Below are 12,237 nucleotides of genomic sequence, written 5' to 3'. Positions count from 1 at the left end.
CTTCTGGCTTAATTCGTTACTACTCAATAAGAAATATAATGGTCAACTATTTTAGGACATTATATTTTGATAGCTTAGAATGCTGCATTCCCATGATTTTTCCACCATTCCTTTCTAGCAAATCCTCAGTTTTGAATATCTCTGTTAATTCTGTCTGTTTTTGTTCTCAGATAGGTATAAGGTTGCCAAACCACACTGATTAGAGCCAGTAAATGGGTGACCATGTAATTTAATGTCTAAAACAGAGAATAGACACTTTTTATTTTTGAAAATGAAGAAGGATACTGAAAAAACAGTATAAATGAGCCCTGTCTCAGAGAACCCAGAGTGTGTCTTTACCCTACCAAAAATATATGTGTTTTATCCTTAGAATAAGTCTTCAACTCTGCTTGAAATTAATTAATTCATTCATTTTTGATTGGTTTCCTATAAGGCATTTCCAGTGTCAGCTTTGAGCTTCTTCACTTGCCTCCAAAAGCTAATTCCTTTACTCTTATCTCAAGTTTAATTCAGTTAAGATACATTACTTTTTCTGTGGAACAGTTGAGACCTCACCACCTAAAAATGTCTCTCTTTCTTAGTAGTCAGTTTGCTTTAGTTTAGCTTAAAATATTTTAAAAGTCCTTCAATTCTTAATTAAAATCATTTTCATTCTTTCTTTCTCCAAAATTTTTCTACATTGGTTATCGCCTATTACTAATACTTTCAAGTTATACTACCTCATTGGCTTTCTTTTGTGGTAGATAGTACAAGGTAGAGGGTGAGACCATCATAGTGTCTGTTTTCCTCATATACTGATCATAACTTCCTTGACTATATAAAATACCTTTTCCCAACCCACAGAACTAGTCATCATTCAATAATTCTCCTTTGTTTTATATATATTTTTCCACACTTGGCTTGATTATCCACACTGATAGATTCAAGTACTCCTTGAGCAATTGTTGCTCCACTACCCTTTCTACAGATGTGCTGGTTGATAGAATATGTATCTGAATTTTGCAGTGATACCTCAATGTTAGAAAGTGAAAAGCTAAATATAGTTTTGGCACTGGCCTACAAATTTTACTATTCCAATTTTTAAAAATCGCTATATTTCCATATTTATTCATGGTTATAGAACCTTAGATTAATCTTAAATTACCTTTTTTTCAGGGTCTCCAGATAAATTAGTCAGGGAATTTATAGGTTGTTCTTTCACCACACTCCTCACACTTACTATTAAGTTGTGCCTTATTGCTAACACTTTATCAGTTAGCCCTACACAATCCTTTTGCCAGATTAATTGTGAAGATTAACTCCAACATTTCAAGCCATTGAGCTAGTTGATAACATTTTTAGGTTTCTTCTCTTGGAAGAAAGAAGGATAAAATCCCCTTATCTCTAGCGAAGTACATACTCTTAACTTTGCATTCATGGTTCTCCTTTCTCTGGCCCCTAAACATATTCTCAGTTGTTTTGTCTCCCAATATTTCAGCCTCTCCTGTTGAAATGCCACGTTGTCAAGGCCTTTATCACAGTCACTGTTGTTCATAAGCAATGATTTATTCTCTTACCAAATATTAATCTCCTGGTTTTTTTTTTTAACTCCCAACAGCATTCTGTTTTTACTTGTTTTATTCTGTCTCATAAGATGCTATTTAGATGCTTATTTTACCCTGCTCATAGACTGTTGTTTTATAAAGGATAGGACATATGTTTACTCATGGCTTGAATACTGGCACACCATGCTAATATTAATCATTAATTACTTGTTAAAATTGTTTTACAAATGAAACTATTTGAATACTATAGAATTATTTGTATAATTTTAATGTAAAATATTACTAGATCTCTTGGCAAACAAAGTTGTTTCCAATAGTCAAGTAGTAAGTATCATTATATCTAATAAATAGTTGAACTGACTGATGCATGCAGAAAGTAAAGGATTCATTCACAGATCAATCCTAGTCTCTTATAGAGCTGGGAGAAGATACCAGTCTTTTATAATCCTCTTTTCATTTTAAATAAAGCTCTCTATATGCATGTAAAGTGCTACAACCATTCATGAAGTAGATTCAATCTCTCATTTTCCTTACATCATCACTGATTTGAGCTCATTTTCTAAATTGAGGCCTAAGAAAATTATGGCCAGATATTCATTCTCTCATTAACCTGAAAGTGAACTATATTTCATTGCTTGTAGGATGGTATGGGAAATCTGAGAGTCACCAAGAAGGGAATCCGACTTGAAGGTATATCTGAGTTTCTACTTCCATTGTATGTGAAAGAAATTCATTCCCGAAAGGTATGTGATACTGGCTTTGGCTTACTGTAAAACATAATTTAGAAGTTATGTTTTAGATTGAAAAGGAGAATGGAATCCCTTTGTCTCTTCAGCATGTATTTAGTTTCCTTAAGCTAAAGACCTATGCATAGAAATGACAATAATAAAATAATTGGAAAACAGTGGAGAAGGTTAGTTTCAAACTGAAAAATAAGAGAACCATTTTGAATTAAACTGCAGTGTTGCTTTTGTTAGTCTAGAAAATCTGCCCCTCTATATTTGCTGGAAGTTTAAAATACACAGTTATAGTCATTTAATGGGGGCATTTGATATATTTTGAGTAAATTTTGCAAAAGGCACTGACTTGAATTAATGATTTTAATTCAACATATTATACATCTATTCATCTTTAATGAACATGCATTTTCTAACAGAGATGACAAATTGTTTTAATTTAGAAATTAAATTTATTTCTGGATGTACATTATTTAAACAAGCCAGAATATTTATCCTTCAAATGTGTATGTGCGTGTGTTATATGAGTTTAATCTCTTAGCCACATGCTAGAAATCAAAAAGATTATAGCTGAGTCATGTTCATTTTGACTTAAGTGTGTTACTTCTCAAAAAGTAATAACTATTCTCAAAAAGTAATAACATCAAAATCTTACTAGAATCTTTCAAATCTATTAGACATTCTCCTGAGATATATGTATATTTGTGGAAATAAATTTATTAAGGCAGAAATAATGGAAAGCTTGTTATATAAAAGTTGGAAAAATATTATACTTATTTCATACATATGAAAATCTACTTTAGACCACAACAATGTTTTAATATTACCAATATAATATGTTAGCAAATGGATTGTATAGTAAGCCATAATTTGAATAATTTGCTTGAAAGTTATTTTTATTTAATATCAAAATGAAAACATAACAAAAGATTGTTTTTCATAAAACTTTTAATTAGTATAGTTATATTAATGTCAAATTTATTTTATTTTCTAACATGAGAACTGACAAAGCTTCACTATATAGTATAGTGACTGCACTCTGGTACTGAAAATTTTATTTTGACACTACTTTACTTTCTGGAGTTTGGTCAGACAAGTAACATTATAGACAGATGTATGAACACCTGACCTTACATTAGTAAACTTTAAAAAACGATTAAACTTAAAATAAATGTTTGGTGCTTTTGCTTCCTTTTGTTTTTATGAAAACTAAAAAAAAAATAGCATGCTTAGACATATTAGTTTCTTTGCTTGATTGGAAGTCATTATCTTTCACAGTTATTTACTGAGATCCTCCTGTGTTTGGCACTATTAAACAGTTTAATATATGAAGGAATGAAAATTTATATAGGAAAATCAAGAAATTTCTTAACATAGGAAGAAGGTAAGAGTAATATAGCCCAAAATTTCTTTGAAAATGCATCTTATTGGTAAGTCCAGGGATAGCAAAGGTGATATATTTCTAAAGCCACTTAGACCAATTTGTAGTGGCTGCCTGGAAACATAACTTAAAGGACTGTGAAAGCCTTCTCCCAGCAGGCAGATCACAGAATTTATCTTTCCATCTGGGATATATTTGGAAGTATAAAAACAGGTGTAAGCTGTATTTTCCTGAGAAATAGGGATATGTCTAGATTCTGTCCATGGACCACATACAGCAGAGTCCACTAACTTTATAGCATTAAAGACATTGGGCTTCCAAATCTTCATCCCTGGGAGAGATTACCCTAAATTCATGAGCATTTCCAAAATCTATCATATTGATTGATGACTATATGCTCCCTTTCACACCCCAACTCTCCCTAGTCTTCTCTCATTGTTGTTTGCCTCCAGTAACTAGGAAGCATGGCAACGTGTAGGCAGATGGGCACATCAGTAGTCAGACAGGAAATCTGGTTTGAGAACAGAAATAGAACGAGACTCATTTACTCCTTGGGAAATTTCTCCTCAGATACACTAAAAAATAAATATTTAAAATTAAGAGAAAATATATATGTATATATTTTATTACACAAGCAGATCCCACATTACAATTGGCTTGTTCCTGAATACATGCAAGGTGTTTTTTCTCTGCCGTAAAGTCTATTCACTTCTAAGAGGCCAGCCACAATTTCTTTGAGCTTTAGTTTTTTCATTAATAAAGTGAGTTTGGTAGAAACTTAACAGGAATATTTCAGTAATAAAATAGAAATGAGATTTTTAACTTTAAAAAATGAGTTATACATTTTAATCTTTCCACTCATTTTCATGTGTTCAAATTTTTGGTGATAAAATTCCAAAGTTGCTATAGTTCTCAGGTAAGGACATCTATTGAATTCAAAGGACACTTTCAGAGTCAATTAAGGTAGAGTCAATTAAGGTATTACCATGTATGACAATTTTGATTTATGTATATGTGTGTGTTTCTCCCCCATATTATAACATATTTCTAATTATATGGGTGGAATGCTGGTATACACCCTTAGAAGAAAGTCTAAGGATAGTTTGAGCACATTGGAACTTGTTGGGGAGTGGGAGAAAAAACAGTAATAGCATGGTAGAAGGCCCTTATTAATCTGGGAGACAATTAGATGTTACTAAATAATAAGTGTAAGTGAACTTGGTTGTAGAGGTGCAATATTCTTTTGGCTTAAAAAAAACTAAGGGAGCTCTGAAAGAAGTTCTACTTAGGATGCATTTCTTCTAGAGATTAAGCTATTGTCTCTCACTGGTCATGTCTCTTAGCAGACAACACTGAAGTCTTACAAAAAAGGGAAGCTTCCCTAATCATCTTCAATTTAGTTGCCTTTATAAACTACTTTAAAATTTTTATGTAGTTTTTCATCTTTTTCTCCACCAAAACACACATTTATACACAAACACATAGTTATGATATACCCCTATGCTTACACCTTTCCCCAAGAATGATGAGAGAGAGTGATATAGCAGACCTAGAACAACAGAAGGAAAGCACATATCAGCTCAAGTTTTGCTTTGTACAGTATCAGATTTTCTGTGTGTGTAACAGCCTATTGCAGAGATTCTGGAATACAGATGTATTAAGAAAAGAATGAAATTGTGATACTAGTCAATATTACACATCTTTAAATGCCCTAAAATAATCTGATATGACGATGTAATTTAGTGTTAGTAGTCATCTGCCCTAGAGTGGCACACATAATTAAGTTCTGGATACCTGTTAATTCATCTTGAATAGTTCCAGCTACCAATTATTAAATACTTTTCACATATTAACTGCTATGTGAAGGGCCTGGCACATATTCTCAGCTAATTCTCACAGCACCCCATAAGAAGTAGACATTAGCATACTCATTTTACAGATGAGAAAAAGAATGTGGCTCAGAAGAGTTCTATAACTTACCTGAGTATCACTGGAAAAAAAGTCATCAGTCAAGCATGCAAATTCAGGTCTGTCGGCTTTGATCCTCATGTCCTTAACATCGTGAAATCCCTGTAGCAGTGAATGGAATCAGCAAAGGCTTATCAGGAAGAAGGAGAAGGGGATTTCTTTAGAATTTATTACTATTCATGTTCTGGGAAACACTCTGGACTTTCTCTAAAATACATTTCTTGAAATCCGTGCTATGGAGTGTGTTTTTAAACTTAGGCTCCTTAAAAATTTTTTTGTTACTTAGGGAAAAAAGTCTATTTGGTGAATAGGATTTTAAAGAGGCATTAGTGTTGTTTTTTGTTTTTTGGTTTTTTTAAGAGATGGGGTTTCACTGTGTTGCCCCGGCTGGAGTGCAGTGGCTATTCACAAGTGTGATCATAGCTCACTGCAAACCTTGAACTCCTGGCCTGAGGCAATCTTCTTGCCTCAGCCTGCCAAGTATCTGGTATTACAGGCACCATCAGTGTTAATTCTCATAACAGAGCTGAAATAAATTATTCTCCAAATAGTAGATTTCTTCATTACCCCAAATTCAACATGTCTTTGTGGATGTGGGATGACTGTTGTTATATAGAACCTCTAAGTCATGATGAAGACAGGGATTTACTAAAAAATTCCAAAGCTGTAGAAGCAGATTACCAAAAACAAACAAACAAAACACAGCAACACATACATACATTAGCTCAATGTTTCCACTCTTTTTTGAATATAAACCACAATAGAAGAAACACATTTTATACACTCTGAAAATGTCTAATTTAATGTAGTCTAGCCATGTCTTTTATATTCTAATTCAATATGTGTGTGTATTATATGTGTAAATTATTGTTGCAACCCACTAAATTGATTTCATGACCCTGCAATGTGCTTGATCAACAGTATGAAAAAAACATTGTCCTGGCTAATAGCTACTAAAATAACACATTCAGTAAGCTTGTGGCAAGATATTTTGTCTCAGATGTCACAAACATAATGGATTCTGCAGTGGAAAATATGAAACACTTTATTTGAATTCCAAAGGACAAAGTGCAAAAGGTGTAAATTCTATAAAGCAACCAACTTATGTGTTTTGATCACTGCATATAGCTGTGCCTTATAGATATTAAGGGCCTAGTGAAAATTTTTATACTTTGTATTATTGACTATGTACATACAGACAGATACACAGATCTCAGTGAATATTTCCTTTATTGACTGAATGATTAGTGTATTTGAAGGATATAAATTAAATCTCTAAAAAATTACTTTCCTCTTATATTATAGAAGTGGAATATTTTGCATGTATATGAGACCTCATTACTCCAGATCTTTTGTTTTTGTCTCACATTTTTAACCAATGTAAACACTTGGTGAATTAGATCCTAGAATGAACTTACATTGTCTAAAAATAGTAGTCATCTTCTTTCACAATATTAAAGGGGCAAACTACATGCTACCAAAAAATTTGAGGAGAATAGAAGATCTAACTTTGAATTTTCAGAGTTTTATGGCTTTAATGTGGCTCTATTAGTATAAAACATACTGACTCATCACTTATATCTCTGTGACATTAGCATGCACCCAAAATAACCCAAAATGGTAATTGAACAGCGGTACTTGAGCTACAAAATGATATTGTACTTTGCTTCTTGTTTCTGGCCTCCAAGGGGAGGTTTTTCCAATTTGTTGGTGTTCTTTGAGAAAAGAATTTTATGACACACCATGCAAGCCAAGCAAGTGAAAGCTTTTATTGAAAGCAAAAATACACTTTTAGGGCAGGCTGGAAAAGAGCAGCTGCACTGAGAGGAAGTGGTTTCAGATCTATTATAGTCTTACTGATTGAAGAGAGGAATGTTCAAGGAGGAGTTGGCTTTTACTAAGAATTTTGGTATTAATTCCTAGAATTGGGTTCCCTCCCATTTTCATATTTTATGTGGTTGTTTCCGAAGTGACATGGTGATTTCAAGGACAGAGAAATTTTAAAACTGCAATGTAAATGATATTGTAATTAGCCAAAGTCCATGTAAGGTGGCAGAGATAGCTGACTAGCCAGTGGAAGCACATTCTTTCTTGTGATTATCAGGTTCTCTAGATAGCTTCTGCTTCTGAGCTGTTTATTGTAACACTCGCACCAGATCTTCAAAGCCCTGCATCTGGTCTCAGTCCTGTCTCTTAGTCTCCTAATCTAACATTATGACTATGAGACTATGATGATGCTTGATGAAATTGCTTCATCATTGGGATAAGCTCCGTCTAGAGCCTCATCACATTGGAATGTTACACAAAATACATTTAAAACATACCTACAGTATTGTTGTATCAGTGCCAGGCATTTTATCCTTCTGAAATGTTAAACTTTTAGTATTAATATTTCAAATATCACCTTTAAATTATTCAAGGTGACATAGGTTTAAAAGTATTTTAGGAGATGTGTGAGCAAAAGCTATTTAAAGAAGAGGAATATAAAAAATCAGAAAAACATCAATTTGGAAAGCAGCTTGGGGCTCAGGTTAGCAGGCTTTGAATCTTAAGGAATTTGGAATCCATCCTTAAGGCACTAAAACTTTAAAGTGCCTATATCAACTTATCCTTTTTTAGGCTATTACATTTCAAATTAATAAAATATATTTCTTTAAAAATATCAAACAAAAATTTCATTAACTTTTGAAAAAGCTTTTCATTTTTAACATTAGTTTGGGTTATTGAGGCTTAATCTGTTACACAATCATTCTAATTAATATTTATGAGATATAGAATTTTAAAAATTTTATTAAGTGGCATGTTAGTGAAGTACAAAGACCTCACTAACTTAAAGATAAAGACAATTAGTACCTTAATGCTAAAATCAATTCCTCTTCATTATTACATATTAAAATGTTGTTATTGGCTAGATGGATGTTTTATAAATAATTTTTAGATATGGGACTACTTTTTTCAATAAAATCTTAGGAAAAACAAAAGCAATATAAGGCACAGGGACAGAGAGATCATCCCTCTCTAATGGCAGGTATCTGCAACACCCTTCGTACTCTTAAATTATAGCTGTAAATCACTGGCTTCAACCATTTTCTCTAGGGTCATTGTATGCTTTTCTCATCTATATTCAGTGAATCTATAAAAAATAGAACCTGATCACAAATTATGTAAATACTTTTGTATCCACATTTTATCACAATAATTTCCTCCTCAGTGTAAATGTTTATCATTTATTGTCATCATGACAATCAGGATCATCATTTATTGTCATTATGCCTTTCGATGCGCTTCCATCATACTTGCCCTCTGACTTTCCTTTGGTTTGCATTAATAATATAATTGAAAGATTTAAGGTAGAATTTCCTCTTGTTAATTTTCTATGTAGCAATTGAAATGTCCTTTGAAGTAACAAGGGGTCTCCTATAAACCAGAACTTGCTCTGAAACAGCACATTCGTGGCAAAACAAGTAACCTTTATCCCAAATTTATAATATATATCAAGATCCTGAAAATGCCAGGGATTAAGAATAGAAAAAAATTATATTTGATATAGTTTTGATTTTATTAATTTTATTAAGATGCTAAATGCAAAATTTTTGTTACAAGTGAATCCAGAATGTTGCCTTTGATCATTTTGCTTTTTAGAAACTTAAAAAATTTAGCTTCAATTCTTGTTCTATATTCAATGATGATCCAATTATGCTCATAAGATTTCTGTGGATTTCCAGGGGACTTTCTCTAGCTTCAATTTCCTATCACACCTTCTTTCCTTTCCCCTAAATATATCACATGAAAGTTCTTTCCTTGGTCATGGCATCATCCCAAATATGTATCCCTGTCATTTTCTGGATTTCTTCATTTTCTTAAGCTCTTAAAAGGCACACACTTATTCATGCATGGTTTTTGATTTTGCAAACAACTAAGGTTTTAAGGAATGCAGTGTTTACATTGTGGTATGTAAACAATTTAAATGCAACATTAGACATCTTATTATTTAAAATTATTTTACCATATTGCTGAGTCATTCTTGCTATCTTGCCATCTTCTTTTCCTCTTTCCTTCCCTTTCATGGACAACAATGAAAAAATTCTTCCATCTATGTAAATATGCATTTGTATATTTTTCTATGAAAAAAAGATGGGAAAATATCACCAATTTGTTAATAGAATTTATATCAGATAATGAAATTAAACATGAGAACAGAACTCAGTTTTTATTCAGACATTTCTGTTTTTAAAACTGTTACAATAATCATGTTTCATGGGGCAAAATTATAACTCAGTTCAAGGCTCCAGTTTTAGTGTTCTGTCCCTCAGGGACAAAGAGAATGTTGTGATTTGTTCTCTTGTTAGTTGCAGGCCCTTTCTTTCTTACTAAAGAAGAATTAGATCAACCTGCATAATTCATAAAAAGAAGAAGAATAGGGAGAGAAAGAGAAAAGGTGGAAAGTACTGAAGGTATTTGTCATATACTAGAAAAGCGAATGAGGTAGAAAAGGTAGTATGAATTTAGATTATTTTCATGGATTTCTAGATATGCAAATAAAGGTTTTGAACTATTAAAATTTACTTTGTGCTGCTTAACTGTTTCTTTGACCCTGACACCACTTTGAAATTGAATTACATGCTTCTTGTCTTTAACTAGGTTACAAAAGTATTAATTTTGAAATTTGAATGACTAGAAAATAAGGAAAGAGACAATAAGAGGAAAAGTTAATTAAATGCCATATTTTTAAATGTGTCTGCTAGTCATTGCTTTATTCCTACAGATGCTCTAGTAATAATCAGTTAAGTAAAAGTTATTATAGACATATTTACCCTTTGTTCATGATAAAATATTTGCTCAATTCATTTCCTCTCTTTATGTTTTTCTTATTTCTTGAATTACAAATTAGTGCAAATATTACCCTCTAATATATTTTAGGTATAATTAATGATTGTCTACTATTTCACTTCTTGCTGGGGACTACTTGTGAATTTTTAAAACAAGTTACTATAAATTAGCATTTTGTCATTCTGCCTTTTGTCTTTTAGTACTTGTGGAGGACAAAAAAGCAATTCATTAATACATGTTTGTTTTCATATTTTTCTTTTTCCTCCATTATTCTCCTAAGTTTCATTGGATCTCATATGGCAATTTACCAATTTTTTTATTTTATCAGGAAGCAAGCAAGAGAAAATTACCATATGTAATGTAAATATCTGCAAATTGGCAGTGGCACTTATTTTTTTCTTTTTAAATCAGTGTCTATGTAACAGCATATCATAGATACATCTTTTCAGTGATTTGCCATCAGCATGTCATTTTATTTTACTTAAATTACTACACTTCCACCTTCCACCAAGTTCCAAGTTGGTTTCTTTTTTTTTTTTTTTAAGGCAGTAAAAAAAAAAAAAAAGACTCTGTCACCCTGGGTAGAATGCAGTAGTGTCATCTTAGCTCATTGATTGCAACCTCAAACTTCCTCCTGGGCTCAAGCAATGTTCCTGCGTCAGCCTCCCAAATAGGTGGGACTACAGACATGCCTCTGTGCCACGATAATTTTCTATTGTTAGTAGAGATGCTGGGGGAGTCTTACTCTTGCTCAGGTTGGTCTCAAACTCCTGAGCTCAAGCAACCCTCCAGCCTTGGCCTCCCACAGTGCTAGGATTACAGTCATGAATCACTGTGGCCCCGCCTTTGGTTTCCTCTTTTGATCATCAAAATCTAAACCAAGAAGGTAGAAACAAAATACTTCTGAACATGCCAGAGTTTATCAAAGAGGGATCATGGGAAATCATCCAATCTAGTCAAAGACTTTTGCAGAGAAATTGGTTCTAATATTTCCTAGTGGTTTACATTTTATTTGGAATAATGTATTATAATTGGCTAGTCAATCAAACATCTAACCCTGTATGTTATTTCAAAATTTGTGAAATTAATGGATGGCTACATAGTTTCCAAATGTAAGTATATAAAATGTGTTTTTTGAATATTGAATAACTTCATATCATACTATGTTATCACATTGTCTCATTTAACCTAATGTTTTGCTTTAATCATGTTGAGTGCTTTGTAGACAATTTTTGTTGTTATGACACTTATAAAAATAGTTTAATTTTCTAAAAGCAATATGTAATTCAGCTAGACTGATTCAGCTAGATTTTGCTGCAAAAATTAATTAATTAATTAAAACACTAGCTTTTGCCTAAAACGCAGTAACATAAAACCTTATACATTCATTATTTCTCTCAACTTTGTTCACCGACCGGGCAGTTTTTCTTGTTTATACAAACTTATCTGGGGCTTAATAATCTAGAATGTCTTCTCATAAGTGTCTAGATTGGTTATGGTGGTTGAGATGGCACTCCGTGTGGTCTCTCACCCAGTAGGAGAGTCCAAGCTTGATCATATGATGACAAAATAGTTCCCAGCAGCTAGAGAGAGCAAGCCCCATTGTATAAAGTCCTTCCTAACCCTCTGTTTGTGGCAAGTCTACTTATGTCCCATTAGCCAATACAAGTCACAAGGTTGAACCCAACTTGAAGGGATGAAGAAACTGACCCCACCTCCTGATAGGGAATGGTAGTGACTAAAGGGGCATACTGTAATGGGAGGAATTTGTGGCCCC

At 32.7% G+C, this 12,237-nt stretch overlaps 1 protein-coding gene across 1 annotated transcript in view; it reads left to right on the top strand.

Annotated features, from left to right (window-relative positions):
• Nucleotides 1-12,237, top strand: part of SGCZ (sarcoglycan zeta) — an 832,117-nt gene that overhangs the window by 699,866 nt on the left and 120,014 nt on the right. The window contains exon 4 of the mRNA XM_020282783.2: nucleotides 2,186-2,287. Within this exon, the coding sequence (XP_020138372.1) occupies nucleotides 2,186-2,287 (102 nt within the window). The remainder of the gene's footprint in view (nucleotides 1-2,185; nucleotides 2,288-12,237) is intronic.

Source organism: Microcebus murinus, chromosome 24 (genome assembly GCF_040939455.1).
Source record: "Microcebus murinus isolate Inina chromosome 24, M.murinus_Inina_mat1.0, whole genome shotgun sequence".
Classification (NCBI taxonomy): domain Eukaryota; kingdom Metazoa; phylum Chordata; class Mammalia; order Primates; family Cheirogaleidae; genus Microcebus; species Microcebus murinus.
The sequence above is the reverse complement of the archived record's forward strand: the minus strand, read 5'-3'. Positions and strand labels throughout refer to the sequence as shown.